This window comes from Medicago sativa, chromosome 2 (assembly GCF_051527215.1).
Source record: "Medicago sativa cultivar Bolivia chromosome 2, Bolivia_mono, whole genome shotgun sequence".
Classification (NCBI taxonomy): Eukaryota; Viridiplantae; Streptophyta; class Magnoliopsida; order Fabales; family Fabaceae; genus Medicago; species Medicago sativa.
In genome coordinates, this window is record NC_140750.1 from 28966534 (window position 1) to 28988604 (window position 22071).

The 22071-nt window shown below is 36.3% G+C and overlaps 2 protein-coding genes across 2 annotated transcripts; both read right to left on the reverse strand.

Annotated features, from left to right (window-relative positions):
• Positions 1–8654: 8654 nt before the first annotated feature.
• LOC146946043 (uncharacterized) lies at positions 8655–9737 on the reverse strand. Its single transcript, XM_085748136.1, has one exon. It carries the CDS (start codon positions 9735–9737, stop codon positions 8655–8657), a length of 1083 nt encoding a protein of 360 aa, XP_085604262.1.
• Positions 9738–20318: 10581 nt separating this feature from the next.
• LOC146946044 (uncharacterized) lies at positions 20319–21317 on the reverse strand. Its single transcript, XM_085748138.1, has one exon. The coding sequence runs from the start codon at positions 21315–21317 to the stop codon at positions 20319–20321; it is 999 nt and encodes a 332-aa protein (XP_085604264.1).
• Positions 21318–22071: the final 754 nt, after the last annotated feature.

The window sequence follows — 22071 nt, forward strand, 5'->3', positions numbered from 1 at the left end:
ATAATAATAAATTTAAAAAATTACTAATATAGAGAATTTAGTAAAGTAATCATTCACTTTTTCTCACATATCAGTATTTTCTGATACGTGTAAAATTGCTAAATGAGATCATTATTGTTCAACTGGAGGAGAATTATATATGAATATAAGCTTGAAAAAAGTGTGTTGGAATTGCAAATTTTTGTTTTCAGTATAAAATTGACTAAACATAATAAGAACTGGTCCATCTTTTTTTTGCTTTCAAAAAATCATAATTTTTCAAATGTTTTATTTATCTATTATTGAAAATAAGTCATTTTTCTAATAGGACATTTCCTTTTAAAGTGGAGATGGGCCTACTTAAAGTCCATTAAGAAAAAATGGCTCAAATATTATTTCGAAAAAATTGGTTTGCGGCAAACATATGCTCTTGTTCTTTGGCATTCTTTAATTTTTTTGCAGTCGATGCTAAAATAAAGTTCAATCATGTCGACATACCTGGCCTAGTCAATTTTGATCACACTAGTTTTTTTGGTACCAATCTAAATTGAATCAATTATCATTCCTTGATACTATCCTATCCTTCTTTGTTTGCTCAAAAAACATATAACCCTCTTTGGTCCAAGTGAGTATCAAAACCCTTCCATGAATGCAAAAATAAATTTAGTTTGAGATTTTTTTGTTTTGTTTTTAATCCATACATAGAAAGTTTTAACTTTCATATATTAAATTTAAAGTAGAAATAATAGTCTTTTTTTTTGACAAGTAGAAATAATAGTCTTAATAAAGAGGATTTGAGTCGTTACCCTTTAAAAATTTTATCCTTGACCTAAACTACACTTCTCAAATATGAACTTGAAAATCAAAACAAGTTTTATATAATGTTCTGAAATCCACTCAGTAAAATAAATATTTTGAAACAATAGTAATAAAGTTTGAGTGTCGTGTATATTTTGTATGCTTAAAGACAAGAGTAAAGTTATAAAGGTACCGTTTGACCCGGTTTTTTTTTCAGTTTCTCTATATTTTTAAGGAGAAGCTAGGCTAAACACAATATCAATAAAGTACTTTCGGAAAAAAATACTTTTTTTAGAATGCATAAAATTGAATGGAATGAGCTTTAACAAAAAGTTGTTGAATGCTACTTCAAAAAACTACTTCTCCGTAATTTATTTCACAAGCACCTTGTAGACCAAGATTTTCGGGTGTCAAGCCATTAATTGGACTTGAACCTTCAATCTACCGGACTTGCTCGATTTTATTCTTGGGAAGGGAAAAAGAGATTGAAAAACCCTTTTTGGATCCGGGGGTTGGTTACGATTCGGGAAGGTGTTAGGCACCCGCGTCGTTCACGGTACTCCGTGAGAACCTCTTTCTAACTTTATTTTATTTGAAAAATTATTGATTAAAGTATGAGTGAAAGAATGGAGGGAGAAGAAGTAGGAGTTTTGGTTATTTTTATTTGATTGATTTGAAAGGAATAAAGCCTCTGCCTACGTACCCTTAAAAGGGATCAAAACCACCGTAGTTCACTCTTATAAAAAATATTTTTGTGGGTTGGGTTGATTTTAATTATTTTTGAAAATGATTTTGAGAAGGGTTGCGAGACCTCAAAGGTATAGAAGAATAAAATGGAAGTGAGGTTGTTTCATTTTATTTGCGAAAGGGAGTCTAAGTTTGATTAAAGTTCATTTAGGAATTTGATTAAGAAAATAAAGGGAAAACAACTTGGATTTGGACCCAAGGTTTATTAAGAAAATAATTTGACTTTCGCTTATTTGATTTTTGAGATAAAAAAGTTTGACTAAACTAACGGAAAGCTAGCGTAACAACGCGAAAAATGAAGCGAGAGTAAGGCAATAAATAAAGTGATATGGTGTCGGTGCAAGTGTCGGTGTGTGCAATTACTACGCTATTACATACCATCCTAGGGGCCTTCTAAAGCAAGAGCTAAAAAGCTCAAAAATAAATTACATCAACGCCTAAAATACACACTAAGATATTGGTAAATAAATTGTAAGAACAAAGCAAATGCATGAGATTATACTAGAGATAAAGCAATCATGATAAGAAATTTAAAAGCATTGCATGGATTATCAAAAGAAAGCATGATGTCAAAATATTAAGGTAAAGCATGAAGTAGAAATTGAAATATTAAAACAAGATCAATACAAGGTATCATGGAGTAAAAGAAAATTTAAGATGCATGAAATAATGTTTTGAAAATATTAAAGCAAAATAAAAACAAAGTTATGAAGATTAAAGTACTTCAAAATGCTTAGAATTAAAGACACAAAATAGGTTTAAAAATGCATGAGTTGATAAAATGATTTGAACACACCCAAAAATGCATAATGTAAATTCTTTCAAAAGCCTACATGAACTAAAAGTAAAAGTATGCATGAGATAAAAAATTTAGCTATTTAAATGAATTAGATAAAAATGCATGATAGGAGAAAAAAGATTTAAACCAAGAAACACATGGATGTATAAGTAAGATTAATATGCTAAGATAAAAAGTGAAGTGAAACATGCAAGTGACGACACTAATAAAGCAAGAGCAAAACAGCTTTAACATAGAACAGGGGGTGCGTAGCAGCAGCACAGGGGTGTAAACAGCAAGCAGGCAAAGAAAAATCAGCAAGAAACAAATCACACGGGCTTTGCAGATGAAACAATGGGCTTAAGAAACTGGGCCGGTTCAAAGAAAGCTGGACCGGTTCAGGAACGGGTCGGTTCAACCGAACCGGTCCAGCAAGAGCTGTACAAAACCAGTCTAATAAACTTCTTCTCAAAAACATTCAGCAGCATCGCTGCTCTTTCCTTCTTCCTCCATTTTCAAAAAAAAACAATTTATTCTCTCTTCTCTCACTAACAGCAAAACGGAGAAGAAGATAAGAAGTGGTCGGAGTTGCTCCGACGCGGTGGTCGGCCGGAGAGCCGCCGCGTCGGAGCTTTTTCAATCTTTTTCAAATCCGCTCCTCTTCCCTTCTTCTTCGTCCAGATCGCGAAAAGAAAACACTCACACAAACTAGATCAAGAAGACTAAAAGGAAGGAAGAATTATTACCTCTTACTTTGATTCGGTTGGCCTGTGATGAGAATGATCCCGTTCGCGACCTTCGTTCACTATTCCGATCTGGTACAGGTTCAGTGTTGATTCCGTTTTTGCTGGCCTTGAACTCGGTTCTGGATGTTTCCCTCTTGCACAAGGCTAGTTCGGTTCCTTCTTCTACACGAATTCAACTTCTTCTTCTTTGTTCTTTGTTCCTTGCTTCAACTTCGAATCCAGTTCCGTTTGCTTCAACTTCGAATCCAGTTCCGTTTGCTTCGATTCGGTTTGGTGTTTGTGTGAAGGCTTGAACCGGTTGCAAGGTTGGTGACTCGGTTTCACGTGTTCGAGTCTTGTTCTTCTTGGCTCGACGGCATTCCGCTCAGATCTTGCTTGAACGGTTTGAGTTCAGCTCCTTCTTCCTTCACCAAACCGGTTCGGTTATCGACGAACTCAGTTGAGCCGATTTTTTTGATAAGATTTATGCAAGAATTTGTGTTGAGTTTGTTCGGACTCAGACTGTTGTTAATGATGGTTTATGGTGTGGATTTGAGTGGTTATGTTATCGTTGGGTTGTGTACAGTCGCGAACATAGGAAAGGAAAGGAAAAAAAAAACATTTATGATTTTGTTGTTATTGGTTTTGAATGATGATGAGAACTTTGCTGCTCATGGTTGAACTTCGATGGATTTGATTTTGGATGAAGAAAAGAATTTGTGTATGTGGTTGTTCTTGGTATTTTCTTTGGATTTGTGTGATTCTGGAAAATGAGATGTGTATTGGGATTATGTGTTCTTGAGATCTCTTAGAGAAAAAAAAAATGGGTTTGATTCTTTTTTTGGGTCTGCCGCATTTTGGCATGTGTTTCTGTGAAAGTTTTCAGCCCCCTTTATTGCCAATGATTGCTGCTTTTATAGTGACACATTAGGGTAAAATGATATTTCAATGGACCAAAGTGCCCCTAACTTGGGCTGCAAGGACCTTGTGGACAAAATGACTAAAAGGACCAGTTAACTAAAAAGGGTAATTAAAATAAATGAATTAAACACTAAAGCTAAATAATAAAATAAATAATAAACTAAATGAAAAAATAACAACTACATAAGATAAAAATTACGAACTTAAATTGCGATTAAAAAAGTAACTGCTTAAAATGTGACTAGAAAAGTTCTAACTGACTAAACAAATTACAAAAAAAGATAAAATATTTAACTGCTTGAATAAAAATATTTTAACCAACTAGAATACGACTAAAAATGTTTGACTACTTAAAATAAGACTAAAAATATTTTAACGAGCTAAAATATGAATAGAAATATTCAGCTGACTACAAATACGAATAAAAATAAATTGATTGATTTAAAAAGCAAAAAAAAACTTTAACTGGTCAAAATTTGGGGTATGACAGATGCCCCTATTTAAGTTTCTTCGTCACGAAGATTTGAAAGAAAACTTTTAAATCGATGGGTCGAAGAGACTTAAATACTAAGTACACCGAATTTTGACAAGTTGAAAAGCTGAGAATGCAATGAATATAATGATATGAATGCAAGCGATGCAAGTATGAATGCAACGACGACAAAAAATAAACTGACTGGGGAACAAACTGATAAGTTTCACTGGGGAGAAAAGACTGTCTATTACCGACTTTCGTGGTAAAGACGAACATACAGAAGATAAAGCTTGAACGGAACATAAAGCTCAGACGGAAGATAAAGCTTGGACTGAAGATAAAACTCAGACGGAGGATAAAGCTTGAGACGGAAAATAAAGCTTAAAACGGAAAATAAAGCTTGTCCATTACCGACAGCCCGTGGTAAGGACGAAAGTACAGAAGATAAAGCTTGTCTATATTGATTAGTATTGATAAAGTGATTATTGGATGGGATCTACCACTTGAACACAAATTGATTGGTGACATTTATGAATTAAAGGGGACGACATATTAAGGGAATGACAGGTAAACACAAGTTGTCCGTGGTTTGGGACTGACCTTTTGAAGCAAAATGAACGTTTGCGAGAATCCACTCGGCTTTTGACGAAATGTTTGCGAGAATCCACTCGGCTTTTGACGAAATGTTTGCGAGAATCCACTCGGCTTTTGATGAAGGGTTTGCGAGAATCCACTCGGCTTTTGATGAAGGGTTTGCGAGAATCCACTCGGCTTTTGATGAAAAGTTGACCAGAATCCACTGGGCTTTTGATAAGAGGTTTGCGAGAATCCACTCGGCTTGTGATGAAAGGTTTGCGAGAATCCACTCGGCTTTTGATGAAAGGTTTGCGAGAATCCACTCGGCTTTTGATAAGAGGTTTGCGAGAATCCACTCGGCTTTTGATAAGAGGTTTGCGAGAATCCACTCGGCTTTTGATGAAAGGTTTGCGAGAATCCACTCGGCTTTTGATGAGTTTGCCGGAATCCACCGGGCTTGGTAAGAGTTCGCCGGAATCCACCGGGCTTACAGTGAATGACTTCTCTGGACCAGACACGCTGGGGTAGACGCTTTTATGAGATACAGTTGAAATAAGACACGAGGTGGTAAATGCAATGATATTTTGTATGCATGCAATATGTGCATGAATGTTTATATGCATGAATATATGTATGAATGAATGTATGAATGTATGACTGTATATGACAGGTGAACTTGATGAAACAAAAGAGGATAGGTAAGATGAGAGATGGACCGACACCGCAGTACAACCACTCGACAATCTTCATTGGGGATAACATTACTGGAGGTGAGTTAAACACTGTCAGGGTAAAGCTCATACTCAGACCACTGGTGGGGGAACAACCCATAACCACACCACTGAAGGGAGAATGCCCCATAATCAAACCACTTGAGGGAGAAACAACCCATTAATCAAACCACTGAAAGGAGAATGCCCAATAATCAATCCTCTTGGGGAAACAGCTCATCAATCAACAATTTGGCAGAAGTCGCCATCTCTAAGGGATAAAATACATCAATCAAGTCACAGATGGGAGACACCGTCAATTAAACCATAAGCAGGAGTCGCCATTCATCTAATCACCGGCAAAAGTCGCCATTTCTCGGGATAAAACCCATCAATCAACCATTCTGGCAAAAGTCGCTACTCGTAAGCCAGCACAAAGTGCATTCTTTCCATTTGGCCCACTTGAACTGTGATACCTCTGTCTTTTTATTCATTATTATTTTTTTTTGTATATATTTTTTGAATCCCTAATTTTTGCCTGGACCGCCCTTTCGGGTTTTCAATCCACTGGGAATATATTCTTTTATATGCCCCTAATTTTTGCCTGGACCGCCCTTTTGGGTTTTCGATCCACCGGGACGCTCATTTTTGCCTAAGCCGCCCTTTCGGGTTTTCAACTTAGCGAGCTTTTTTTTTGTGTTCTTTTTCCTCTTTTTTTTTTTTTTGACAGAGGTCATCTCACAGCTTTTGGTCGTGCTTACCCGGCAAAGTTTAACTGTCCTTGAGACGAATGTTGATGTATGTTTCTACTATTCATAAGTTCAAAGAAGATGTACCTGTTGTTTATGCTTTTCAAAAGACATTAAAAAGTTTTAAATTTTTTTGCTTTAAGTATTCACATCAAAAATAGAAGAAAATTATGCAAATAGAATAAATGAGAATTTCAAATAAATGGGCACAGGCTCAAATTAATGTAAATGGAGTGGTGGCCTGCCAAAGGCGTGGTTCCACAGATTTTAAAAACTTTGGAAAATGGTAATTATATTGGAAAAGGTACATTGAACACAATAACCGCTATGCTCTCTAACAACTTTGAATTCCACTGTTCCGAGTCTTTGATTTTGCAGATGCTTCGTGTCGAAGGTCTTTTGACAGTTGAAAATGCCCCAGATGAATCATATCTGAATTGATGCAGTTACCTTGCCATAAATCGGACGTCTTTTGACGGCTGAATTACCCCAAGTGAGTCATGTCCGACCAGATGCAGTTACTTTGTCACAATCCTTAACTTTTGCATAGGTCGCCCTTGCGGGTGTCAACCTATCAGGATAAGCACATTTTTTTTATCACTTTTTTTTTACATGTCTCTAACTTTTGCATGGACCGCCCTTTCGGGTTTTCAGTCCATCGAGACGCTCTTTTTTGCCTAAGCCGCTTTTTTAATGTTTGCGACTTATCGAGCTGATTTTTGATTTCTTTTTTTTTGTCTCTAATTTTTGCATGGACCGCCCTTTCAGGTTTTCAATCCATCGAGACGCTCTTTTTTGCCTAAGCCGCTTTTTCCAGTTTGCGACTTATCGAGCTTTTCATTTTAACAAAGTATTTCTTGACTGCACTGGCATTCATAGGACACACAAGTTCATCACTATCCTTGGTAATTAGGCATACATTGCCCCTGGAATCAGGTAACACATTTTTAGCACAAAGCCACTTTCTTGACTTTCACGGGGACGAGCCTTCTTTGTCAAATACTTGCTTTATCCTTTTGACATAACTGTACAGGGCACATTGCAATAACACTTTTAAATTCAATCCAGCTTAGCTTTCATTGGAACTTCCGTTGCCGGGACTTTGACCTCCATGTGGAGCATTGCCTTTATATTGTATACTGAGGGATGGCGGGGGGGTTGCCCCTGTTGAAGTGTGCACTTGAAGTATAACATCCCTGCAAGGCAGATGGTAGCATCTCGTGCCAGTCTTTGTACATGAAAGTCCTCTTCTGGACAATCTTTCTTGATATTCGCAGCTTCGATGGCCCAGATGCCCCAGTAGGCGAGAAATCTCATTGGAACTTTTCATCATCCTTCTCTTCAACCTCGGATACAAGGAACTCAAAGTCGAGAGAGAGTACAGGGTTAAAGTGCTCAACGAGTTTATTAATGCATGATTTGATTATTGATATAAACATTATGATTATGCAGATATGTGGAAATGATTTAAAGAAAAAAAAGGAATTTTTGGTTTTTTGTATTACCATCTTTCCAGAAAAAGCACAAAATAAAAACAAAGTCGGGATCAAAGCGACCTTTTAATTAATGATGAAACTACATAAAGCAAAAAGCCCTAAATAAGTTCACTTCCGTCTCGGGTGGGACGAAAGGATTTTTTTTGAAAAACATAAAGCAACAAACAAACATATTAATTGACCAAATGAGCAGTAGAAATAAACATCAACGACGACCCAGTTGCAGCTAAACATTCCATGTAACAACATTAGACGCCAAGATCCGATAACAGATTAGCTTGCACCTTTAAATTCAAAACTCTTCAAAAGGTATGAGATTTTTCTGGATCAACTTCTGAACCATCTTCTGCAATGCACAACAGTGCTCAATATCATGACCTGGTGCCCCTTGATGGAAAGCACAAAAGAGGTCGGGCCTGTTCCGGGCTGACAATTTTGCTGGCACTGGCAGAGGTGCCTTGGTATAGACCAAATTCCTTTCAAGCAACTTTGGAAGCAACTCTGCATACGTCATGGGAATAGGATCAATCTGTTTCCTTGAAGTCCGTTGTCGAGGCTGTTGTTGATATTGCTGAAACTGGTGTTGATAACCCGGACTTTGCAGAGCGTTTGTGACAGGCATAACGGCGGCCACATGATGATAAGCCAGATACTGTTATTGAGGCTGACTTTCCTCCATACTCATATCCTGGTATTCCTCCTATGAACCATCAGTGGGAACAATTTCTTTGATCAAACATCCTTTTCGGACCCATTCTTCGATACGCATGCCCGCGGTCATCATATCCGCGAAATCGCCAGATGCACTTGCAAGCATATGCTCAAAATAGAACGGATCCAGAGTTTCCAGGAAAATCTCGGTCAACTCTTTCTCTTCTAGACGTGGACGGACTTGTTCGGCGACATCTCTCCATCGTTGGGCATAAGCTTTGAAGGATTCATTATCATTCTGGGTCATGGCCTGCAGTTCCTTTCTGTCTGGGGCCAAATGCAAGTTGTAGTTATATCGCTGGACGAAAGCCTCGCACAAATCCTTGAAAGTTTTGATATCATCCTTGCTCAGACCCATGTACCATATCAGTGCAGCACCAGTCAAACTATCTTGGAAACAGTGGATAAGGAGTTCATCATTACCTACTTGAGCAGACATCTTTCTCACGTACATTACCAAATGAAGCTCAGGGCAAGTGTTCCCTTTGTACTTCTCAAAATTAGGGACTTTGAATTTGGGTGGTATAACGACATTGGGAACCAAGCAAAGATCATAAGCATTTTTCCCAAACAGTTCTTTCCCACGGAGAGCTTTCAATTCCAATTGTATTCTGTCAAACTTTTCTTCCAGTTCAGTTATCCGGTCGTATGCAACCACATTTCCTGAGTGATAGGTTGGCCCAGGGCCCTGCTGAGTAGTATGAACCAAAGGTGATGAGTAGGTCATAGTAGCTTGAGGGAACGAAGGGCCCGATTGAGAGATAGGCTTTGTCTGTTGCACAAGAGGATTTTGAACCTTAGAGACACCAGGATGGAACACTTCACCAGAACTTAAAGGTGTACTCCAGAGATAACCTTCCAGCATTGCATGTTGAGGAGTACTAGCAAACACTGTTGAAATCGGGGTTGTGGAAGCAACCGTCTGAGCTTGAGTGCTGCCAACTGGAAGAGATAATGGCTGACTCTGTGCAACCGTCATCACAGATACCAAGTTCCTCAAAATCTCATTTTCGGCCCGGAGGGTTGTCACCTCTTCACGAAGCTTGTGGTTCTCTTGTCCAAGATGATCCATTCTGATTTGCTCGAGTGTTGTAGATGCGAGTTGACTGATGGATTGACCTTTTGTAGACAGAAACAAGGTATGAGACACAGACTAGAAACTATGAATGCCAAATGATGCATGATATGCTTATGCAAAAATGTACAATTTTTTTTTGTTATCGAAGGATTTGTCAAGGCGAATTGTAAACATTGCAAAGGAACATGGTTTCATCTGATATTGCAATAGGTTTCCTTTTCAAAAGGTAAGAACGAACCCAAAACAAAAGCAAAAGCTTAGTTGAGATTTTTTTGAAGTTTGTATTTCTTTTGGTGTTCATTCTTACAAGATTCATACCTTTGATGTTTACAAGACGACTTATCTAAGTCTTTCGATATTTTTATGGATGAAAAAAGGTTTATGGATGAATGCATATGCATGCATGATTATGATAGAATACATGAAATACATGGGGGGCTAGATTCACAATGTTGGAGTTGAAGGTAACGCCATTTGGTAAGGACTATGGTTTCAAATTGGACTTGTAACAAGGGTTCTACCAAGTTCCCAACTTACAACTACCCTTATGAATATCTCGGTGCGTAGGATTAACTCCTAGACCAATAATTCGTAAGGAAGTCTAGTTTGAGTGTAGTATCGCGTGACGACCAAAGTCAGGACTACTCCTGGTTTAGTCTCCGCACTACGTCCTAATAAATGGCCAAGATGGGTTAAGGGTGATCTAAAGGTCCTCAACGCTTGATGGGTTTCAAAAATAATAACGCCAATCACGACTACTCATGGTGACGTATATGTACTCTTGAACCCACGTTGAGTGGAGTTATATCACATGCACACATAGGCAGGACTACTCCTGGTATGGCACTATGATCGTACTCCGTCCTATCTTATGTTTCACTCAAGTCCGGGAGTAGGACTTTTATTTTTTCTCACCCCTCACGTAACAAGGTAAAATATATATATACAAAATAGTAAAGCATAAAGATAAAAGAAGAAAGGTGGGTTTAACCCGCATAGGATCCCCAGTGAAGTCGCCATTTTTGTAGACCAAGATTTTCGGGTGTCAAGCCATTAATTGGACTTGAACCTTCAATCTACCGGACTTGCTCGATTTTATTCTTGGGAAGGGAAAAAGAGATTGAAAAACCCTTTTTGGATCCGGGGGTTGGTTACGATTCGGGAAGGTGTTAGGCACCCGCGTCGTTCACGGTACTCCGTGAGAACCTCTTTCTAACTTTATTTTATTTGAAAAATTATTGATTAAAGTATGAGTGAAAGAATGGAGGGAGAAGAAGTAGGAGTTTTGGTTATTTTTATTTGATTGATTTGAAAGGAATAAAGCCTCTGCCTACGTACCCTTAAAAGGGATCAAAACCACCGTAGTTCACTCTTATAAAAAATATTTTTGTGGGTTGGGTTGATTTTAATTATTTTTGAAAATGATTTTGAGAAGGGTTGCGAGACCTCAAAGGTATAGAAGAATAAAATGGAAGTGAGGTTGTTTCATTTTATTTGCGAAAGGGAGTCTAAGTTTGATTAAAGTTCATTTAGGAATTTGATTAAGAAAATAAAGGGAAAACAACTTGGATTTGGACCCAAGGTTTATTAAGAAAATAATTTGACTTTCGCTTATTTGATTTTTGAGATAAAAAAGTTTGACTAAACTAACGGAAAGCTAGCGTAACAACGCGAAAAATGAAGCGAGAGTAAGGCAATAAATAAAGTGATATGGTGTCGGTGCAAGTGTCGGTGTGTGCAATTACTACGCTATTACATACCATCCTAGGGGCCTTCTAAAGCAAGAGCTAAAAAGCTCAAAAATAAATTACATCAACGCCTAAAATACACACTAAGATATTGGTAAATAAATTGTAAGAACAAAGCAAATGCATGAGATTATACTAGAGATAAAGCAATCATGATAAGAAATTTAAAAGCATTGCATGGATTATCAAAAGAAAGCATGATGTCAAAATATTAAGGTAAAGCATGAAGTAGAAATTGAAATATTAAAACAAGATCAATACAAGGTATCATGGAGTAAAAGAAAATTTAAGATGCATGAAATAATGTTTTGAAAATATTAAAGCAAAATAAAAACAAAGTTATGAAGATTAAAGTACTTCAAAATGCTTAGAATTAAAGACACAAAATAGGTTTAAAAATGCATGAGTTGATAAAATGATTTGAACACACCCAAAAATGCATAATGTAAATTCTTTCAAAAGCCTACATGAACTAAAAGTAAAAGTATGCATGAGATAAAAAATTTAGCTATTTAAATGAATTAGATAAAAATGCATGATAGGAGAAAAAAGATTTAAACCAAGAAACACATGGATGTATAAGTAAGATTAATATGCTAAGATAAAAAGTGAAGTGAAACATGCAAGTGACGACACTAATAAAGCAAGAGCAAAACAGCTTTAACATAGAACAGGGGGTGCGTAGCAGCAGCACAGGGGTGTAAACAGCAAGCAGGCAAAGAAAAATCAGCAAGAAACAAATCACACGGGCTTTGCAGATGAAACAATGGGCTTAAGAAACTGGGCCGGTTCAAAGAAAGCTGGACCGGTTCAGGAACGGGTCGGTTCAACCGAACCGGTCCAGCAAGAGCTGTACAAAACCAGTCTAATAAACTTCTTCTCAAAAACATTCAGCAGCATCGCTGCTCTTTCCTTCTTCCTCCATTTTCAAAAAAAACAATTTATTCTCTCTTCTCTCACTAACAGCAAAACGGAGAAGAAGATAAGAAGTGGTCGGAGTTGCTCCGACGCGGTGGTCGGCCGGAGAGCCGCCGCGTCGGAGCTTTTTCAATCTTTTTCAAATCCGCTCCTCTTCCCTTCTTCTTCGTCCAGATCGCGAAAAGAAAACACTCACACAAACTAGATCAAGAAGACTAAAAGGAAGGAAGAATTATTACCTCTTACTTTGATTCGGTTGGCCTGTGATGAGAATGATCCCGTTCGCGACCTTCGTTCACTATTCCGATCTGGTACAGGTTCAGTGTTGATTCCGTTTTTGCTGGCCTTGAACTCGGTTCTGGATGTTTCCCTCTTGCACAAGGCTAGTTCGGTTCCTTCTTCTACACGAATTCAACTTCTTCTTCTTTGTTCTTTGTTCCTTGCTTCAACTTCGAATCCAGTTCCGTTTGCTTCAACTTCGAATCCAGTTCCGTTTGCTTCGATTCGGTTTGGTGTTTGTGTGAAGGCTTGAACCGGTTGCAAGGTTGGTGACTCGGTTTCACGTGTTCGAGTCTTGTTCTTCTTGGCTCGACGGCATTCCGCTCAGATCTTGCTTGAACGGTTTGAGTTCAGCTCCTTCTTCCTTCACCAAACCGGTTCGGTTATCGACGAACTCAGTTGAGCCGATTTTTTTGATAAGATTTATGCAAGAATTTGTGTTGAGTTTGTTCGGACTCAGGCTGTTGTTAATGATGGTTTATGGTGTGGATTTGAGTGGTTATGTTATCGTTGGGTTGTGTACAGTCGCGAACATAGGAAAGGAAAGGAAAAAAAAAACATTTATGATTTTGTTGTTATTGGTTTTGAATGATGATGAGAACTTTGCTGCTCATGGTTGAACTTCGATGGATTTGATTTTGGATGAAGAAAAGAATTTGTGTATGTGGTTGTTCTTGGTATTTTCTTTGGATTTGTGTGATTCTGGAAAATGAGATGTGTATTGGGATTATGTGTTCTTGAGATCTCTTAGAGAAAAAAAAAATGGGTTTGATTCTTTTTTTGGGTCTGCCGCATTTTGGCATGTGTTTCTGTGAAAGTTTTCAGCCCCCTTTATTGCCAATGATTGCTGCTTTTATAGTGACACATTAGGGTAAAATGATATTTCAATGGACCAAAGTGCCCCTAACTTGGGCTGCAAGGACCTTGTGGACAAAATGACTAAAAGGACCAGTTAACTAAAAAGGGTAATTAAAATAAATGAATTAAACACTAAAGCTAAATAATAAAATAAATAATAAACTAAATGAAAAAATAACAACTACATAAGATAAAAATTACGAACTTAAATTGCGATTAAAAAAGTAACTGCTTAAAATGTGACTAGAAAAATTCTAACTGACTAAACAAATTACAAAAAAAGATAAAATATTTAACTGCTTGAATAAAAATATTTTAACCAACTAGAATACGACTAAAAATGTTTGACTACTTAAAATAAGACTAAAAATATTTTAACGAGCTAAAATATGAATAGAAATATTCAGCTGACTACAAATACGAATAAAAATAAATTGATTGATTTAAAAAGCAAAAAAAAACTTTAACTGGTCAAAATTTGGGGTATGACACACCTCTCTTCAACTCACGCAGACAACCTTTTCTTTTATTTTTTAATATTATTTTTCAATTTGTTTTTGTCTTCCATTTTTTTTAACCGGTCCATATAATTTTTTTTAAAGGAGGATCAATATAATTTTATTATCTATTTTTGAAGGGATTTTATTATCTTTTTATCACTTATATATTTAATTTTAATATCTTTTAATTATCACAACCTTACAAATATTTTTATTCATGCTGTCATTGAATGACACCAAATATTTTTATTCCCTTTCTTCAACCTCACAAACACACACACACACACACACACACACAGACACTAGCGTTTAGAGTAATATTTTATGTCCGTATGTCTGTTTTTTTTGTTACGCTAATGCATATAATTTTTTTAGTGTTGCATAATGCGTACAATTATTATTTTTATAAAATTTTGATTTTAATTAAAGGTACAAGTATAAATGCCTAAAAAAAATATACTTATATATATTTTACACATTTATATTGTAACAAACTATATATGCATATCTTTTTCTTATTAAAAAAAAAAAACTAAACATATCTTTTTCAATGACACCAACAATATAACAAATATAATACCATATAATATAAATTCTTATCTTTTTAAATAACACCAAAAATATGATATTCTTATAACAAAATTTGTTATACAGTATAATTGGAAAGAAAAAAAAAACTATTCTCTAGCTTAGCTCGGTTGATATAGACAATGTATAAATATATGCAAGGTCGCGGGTTCGAACCTCGGACACCATCAAAAAAAAAATAATAAATTCAATGTTTTGTACAATATTTTGCCAAACAACTTTTAACTTAAAAATAACTTTAGAACTAAAAAATAAAGAAACCAAACAGCTTTAGCTTTTTCCTTAAAGAGTTTTATTTTAACTTTGTTTTAAAGTAGCTTTTAGACCGAAAAAAAGTCTGGCCAAACGGTACCAAAGATCGTGCATAAGAAGTATCCTTGTTCAAAAAATCTGAAAACCTATACTTCTTGCAACTGCGAGATTTTCACTATACTTCTCAAAGAATTTTCACTACATAAACTTTTACATTAGATCACTCTTGATCTTACAACATGAACTCTACTAGCCTCAACAAACTTAGTTGATGAAGTTTTTCAACCTCAACAAGCTTACATAAAGATCATTCATTCTTACTATGAACTAGAAAAACTTGAGCATTTGGCAAATAAAAAGAAAAGATTGATCATTGTAAAAATAAATAGGAATGTGTTTGGTTTCTAATTAGGACTAAATTTGTGTTTGAAATATGATGGAATGAACAAATAAAAGATTATTCGAAGCTTTGGATCTGGAAATGGATGAGATACATCATTGAAGTTTTTATTATTTTATATAATATCGAGTTTCAATTTTGATGATGACGATGTTAATTGTCTTCCATACTAATGATTATCCTCCACCTTCATCATCACCTCACATTTTAATAAGTTAGATTTGTTAGTTGTTTAATTTTGTATAATTAACCTTAAAAATATATTAACTCTTGTTTAAATGTTGATAGGCGCCTAGACCACAAAATATCTTTATTCTCAAGTAAGAAAAAAATTCATCCAAAACCGTTAAGAATGTGTCCATGTGTCCAGATCACCATTTAACTCAGACGGTAAAATTTACAAATATGGAACATTCAATGGGTATTTTTGTGGTTTACCCGTTAGGTAATTCTTGAATTATTCTTAGATTTCAATTAACATGAATGCAGTTAATGTGTCTAGAAAAAATGTTATCTACTTCTTCGACCATAGTACATATTGTGTACTTTTTGAGTTAACATGTCCTCTGAAATATTTAAAATGTTTAGTTACATCGAACTCGAAGTATTGGGGACTCTATCCAAAGATATTTGGCCCCAGAAAATATCTATGTGCTAAAGAGAAAAGGACATTTCATGTCTCCTGAGATGGTGTCAGTTATGAAGAAAGGTTGGATCATAACGATCACATATTTTATCGATCACCAACTTTTTGCAGGGATTAGAATTAGGGGAAAAAGTCTAAAGGGAAAAATTAGGCTGTACTCGATGACAATTTGCACTATGGTTTCTTTCAGTCCCACTCTCAGTCTCACTGGAATTATATCTAAAGTGTTCACGTGAGCTTAGCTCAGTTGGTATGGATAATGCATAATATATGTAAGGTTCAGGGTTCAAACCCAGACACCACCAAAAAAGAATTATATCTAAAGTAAACTGATCCAAATTAAAATTGTAAATATATTTAGAAAATAGAAATTTGTAAAAAAAAGTTGAATATTATATATTCAATGTTTTTGTGTCTCCTTTTGTGTTACGGGTAATTATTTGATTGATTGTGTTTAACAATTACTCATTATTGGATTTAATGTTAGGCACTTAGGAAGCAAGTGACACTTTGGAAGATGGTGATGTTGAGGAGATGCAGGTGAAAAGGGGATTAGACTATCTGCATCTATCTGTTTTATTTTTTAGGTGTCACGCTCTTCACTGACAAGAGCGACAACTAAGTAGATGTGACATACCTAAGGTACTTATGTGACAAGGATCTGGTTACGATTACGAATTTGGAGTAGTTGCCCTTGCTCACATGTACAAAGTACTCAACAATGGGGCCCATTATAAGACTTCACAGTTGCATGGATACTTGACCTTGTTACAGGTATAAAAAATAATGAATTGTCTAAGAACAAAGAAACCATGGAATCTGCCATGGATGAAGCTTGAAGAAGAAGCAAAGAGAATTGAGAAAATGATTCTATTATTTCATGATAGTGAAAACGGTTACAATCATTGTTTATATAGAAGCTTAGAGTGACACATTATCACTATTACTTCTAACTAACTACATGAAATGTAAATGCAAGCTAAATGTGAAATGAAATTACAAAGCCAAAGGAAACTTGCAAGCCAAGTAATCTCTGCATGCCCTTGTTATAAGCTTGTATCTTGTATCTCTTCAGTGTCTTGCTCCAATACTCCCCCACAAGCTGGAGGTTGGTATATGTCAATCAACCCTAGCTTGCTAACACAGTCATAAAACTGGCGTGGATTTGAAGCCTTAGTGAAAACATCAGCTTTCTGGTTATGTGAGGAAACTGGCAACAACCTCATGACTCCTGCTTGCAGTTTTTCACGCACTAAATGACAATCAATGTCAAGATGCTTTGTGCGCTCGTGAAACACAGGATTTGCTGAAATGTGCAAAGCACTCTGATTATCACAGTAAAGAACAGGTAAACGTGAAGGTGATTGTTGCAAGTCATGAAGGAGGAAACACATCCATTGCAGTTCACGAGTAGCTGAGGCTAAAGCTCTGTATTCAGCTTCTGCAGAGGAACAAGAGATAGTGTTTTGCTTCTTTGATTTCCATGACACTAAAGATTTTCCAATAAAGAAGCAATACCCTGAAATGGACTTTCTAGCATCTATACACCCTCCCCAATCAGCATCACTGAACCCAAGCAGTTGTAAGTCAGATGAATGGGGGAAAAATAGTCCACGTCCTGGTGATCTCTTAAGGTATCTGAGTACTCTCAGTGCAGCATGATGATGAGTGACTGTGGGAGAAGCCATGAATTAGCTGAGCTGCTGCGTAGCATAAGCAATGTCAGGCCTGGTAGTTGTGAGATACAACAATCTACCCACCGATCTCCTGTAAGCAGCAACATCATGATAAGCTGAACCTCCATCAAGATGTAAACGTGAAGAGGGATCAAGAGGTGTACTAGCAGGTTTGCACTTGGTAAGCTTAGCATCTGCTAAAAGTTCCAGGCAGTATTTCCTCTGACATAATGAAATTCCTTTAGAAGAACGTGCCACTTCAATCCCAAGAAAGAATTTAAGTTGGCCAAGGTTCTTGATTCTGAAGGTTTGATCTAAAGCCAATTTTAATTCATCAAATACAATGAGGGATGTATCAGCTAGAATGATATCATCTACATACACTAAAAGTGCAGCGAAGGATGAAGTAGTTGATTTGATGAATAATGTGTGATCAGAGGTGGATTGAGTGAACCCATGTGCATAGAGAAATGTGGCGAGCTTCTCAAACCACTGTCTACTTGCTTGCTTGAGCCCATACAGAGATTTGAGCAGTTTGCAAACTTGTCCAGGTTTGGGAGGAGTCACTCCTGGAGGTACCTTCATGTATACAGTTTCATGTAATTCACCATGAAGGAAGGCATTGTTTACATTTAGTTGGTGAAGATGCCAACCATGTATTGATGCAAGAGCCAAGAGTACTCTAATGGTAGACATTTTTGCAACAGGAGAAAAGGTTTCAAAATAATCTAAACCTTCAGTCTGTGTATAGCCTTTTGCCACAAGCCTAGCTTTAAATACCATCAGCATGTCTCTTGATTTTATAGACCCATTTATTACCAATAGCAACAGCTCCAGAAGGTAAATCTACAAACTCCCATGTTTTGTTGACATTGAGAGCTTCCAATTCAGTTTGCATAGCAGTCATCCACCTGGAGTCTTGACTGGCATGATGAAAGTTGGAAGGTTCTATGTCATGGGAAATAGAGAGAGCATAGGCTTGATGTTGTGGGGTGAGTTGAGAGTAAGATACATAATTTGTCATGGGGTAAACAGAAGACTGGCACACATAATCTTGCAAGTGTGAAGGTGCTTTGCTAACTCTCTGTGATTTTCTAAGAGGTACAGACTCTGTATCTTTATCAACATCATTGATTTGTTCATCAGACTCAACATCTTCTTCTGAAGCAACTTCAGAAGTAGTGTCTGGAGCATTGACCTCTGAGTCACCAAGTAACTTAGCAGACAAGTCATGTCTGTTATCTATGTAAATGTGTGTATTTGGAACTGGATTTAAAGAAAGAGAAAGAAATGGGAACTCCAAATCAAAAAACTTCACATTTCTGGACACAAACACTTCAGAGTTGTGAACATCAAGCAAGATATGACCCTTCATCCCTGATCTGTATCCTAGAAAGGCACACTTTCTTGCTCTAGGGTCAAACTTATGTCTGTTAACAGGTAAGGTTGAAGCATAACTCAAGCAACCAAATACCCTAAGTTGACTCAAATCTGGTACTTCACCATATAAAACTTCATGTGAAGACCTATTTTGTAAAATTTTGGTAGGTATTCTATTCAGAAGAAACACTGAATATAAAACTGCATATGACCAGAACCTCTTTGGTAACTTTGACTAAAACATTAAGGCCCTACTAATGTTAAGTATGTGTTGATGTCTTCTTTCTACTCTCCCATTTTGTTGTGGTGTATACACACAACTTCTTTGATGAAGTATGCCCTTTTTAGCATAGAATTCTTGCATGAAAAATTCTGGTCCATTATCACTTCTGATAGACTTTACTTTCTTTTCAAACTGATTTTCTACCATATAGACAAAACTTTTGAGCTTGTCTGAGGCCTCTGATTTGTTTTTCAGCATGACAACCCAAACATGTCTACTATAATCATCTAAAATAGTTAAAAAAATACTTGAAACCATGAATAGATTCAGTAGAAAAGGGACCCCAAATGTCTGCATGCACAAGATCAAACATAACATGTGCATTATTCTTACTAATAGGAAAAGGTAATATTCTTTGCCTGGCCATTTGACATATATCACAAGCTACATGGCCACTAACAGAAATGTAGCTATGCAACTTATTCATACACTCATGAGACAAATGCCCAAGTCTAAGGTGCCACAAAATTCCAGGAGGCACTACATTATCAGACTTATTATTTGAAACAGAAATACTTGAAATTTTAGCTTGTTTTTGTATTTTCTTCTCAGCCTTCAAGTAATAGAGTCCATCTATTTCTTCAGCCAAACCAATCTTCCTTATACCCTTCTTTTCCTGTATAACACATTGGTTAGTCTCAAAATTCACAATGCAATCTTGCTCTTTGCATAGTTTTGAGACTGATATAAGATTGACAGCAAAATCAGGTAAGTATAGTACATCATGTATATGCAAAGTATCAGATAACTTTACATTTCCTCTATGACAAGCCTCTACAATGGTTTTGTTTGGTAATGTGACACTAATAGGTTTAATTTCCCTATAGTCAGTGAACCAATGCAAGTTATGACAAGTATGATGTGTTACACCAGTGTCAACTATCCAACTACTATCATCAATTTTGCAAATTGCATTATTGATAAAGAGTTTACCTCCAATATTAACATTTGAGCTATTTGTTTTCATCATATTTGCTGAGCCTTTAGTTTTAACATTGCTCTTTTCCAAAAGTGCAATCAGACTTTGATATTGATCTTTAGTCAACATCATTCCACTCCATTTTTCCCAGCAGAAGTGCTTCCTTTAGATTCAACATCCTCACAATCTACAAAATTGGCATTAGCAAAAGAGTTTCCTCCTCCTCTACCCCAATTGGGAGGGTAACCATGCTTCTTATAGCAAGTTTCAACAGTGTGATTAGTTCTATTACAGAAGCTACACACTCTGATATTTCCTCTTCCTTTACCTTGAGAGTATCCATTTCCTCTACCTCTTCCAAATTGTTTCTGACCATCCATTGCATTGATCAATCCAGAAGCTGTATCATTCAAAGTAATAGTTGGTGATGATACTACATTATACTGCATCTTTCTCTCTTGCTGCATGACCATTGAGAAAACCCTGTTGATCTGTGGCAAAGGATCCATCAACAGAACTTGTGATGTCACCCCTTGATAATCTTCATTCAATCCCATCAAAAACTTGATGATTCTATCTTCTGCTCTAAAAGCTTTGTTATTCCTCATAGCTAAACAAGTACAAGCAATTGGACAAGTACATTGAGGTATAGGTCTGTACTGATCCAATTCTTCCCATAAGCCTCTCAATTCAGTGAAAAATTCAGTAACTTTCTTACTACCTTGCTTCAGATTTGCAATTTCTTCTTGCAATTGAGCCACTCTAATTCTATCTCCTCTCATGAATCTATCTTTTAAGTCATTCCACATATCAATCACATTTTCTATGAAAACTACACTATGTGCAATAGAAGGTGAAATGGAATTGATTATCCAAGTATGAACCAGATTATTGCACCTTTCCCAACCAGAGTAATTCAAATCATCCTCTTCTGGAACGGGTATGGATCCATCAACAAACTTGAATTTGTTCTTCATCGCAAGAGCTCTTCGCATCTTCATGGACCATGAGTGATAATTTTCACCGGTTAATTGAGGTGTAACCGTAACAGTTGAGGAATTATCTGAAGAATGAACATAGTATGGATCAAGACTTTGATCCTGGTTATTATTGTTGTTTCGCACCATAGTGAAGAATACGATCGAATATTCAAAGGAAAAACGAGGAAAAGTTCAAGAAAGAACGATGAAAAACTAGAAACGCAAAACTAAGCGAATCGGTGAAAAGAGAGTAGAAAAACAGAGTAAACGAAGAAGATGAACTTATCTATCGTTCAATCTTCAATGTGCGGAAGCAGAGCAAGAGAATCTTGCTCTGATACCATCTAAGAACAAAGAAACCATGGAATCTGCCATGGATGAAGCTTGAAGAAGCTTGAAGAAGAAGCAAAGAGAATTGAGAAAATGATTCTATTATTTCATGATAGTGAAAACGGTTACAATCATTGTTTATATAGAAGCTTAGAGTGACACATTATCACTATTACTTCTAACTAACTACATGAAATGTAAATGCAAGCTAAATGTGAAATGAAATTACAAAGCCAAAGGAAACTTGCGAGCCAAGTAATCTCTGCATGCCCTTGTTATAAGCTTGTATCTTGTATCTCTTCAGTGTCTTGCTCTAATAAATTGCTTATTTATTTACATGTTAACTATGATTTTCATACGAATACTGATATGTGATGTTGATGCAGGCTTGAATATTCTAGCATTTCCAGGTAGTCGATGATAAGGATTATTGAGGTGTATATAGGGAGGATCGTCATCCACGTGCCATGATGTTTGTTTCCTTAAACAGTTATGTTATTGCAAATCCCACAAGATCTCATCTTAATCACATGGATCTTAGTTCCATTCTTCTGAACATGTATCAGTGTCA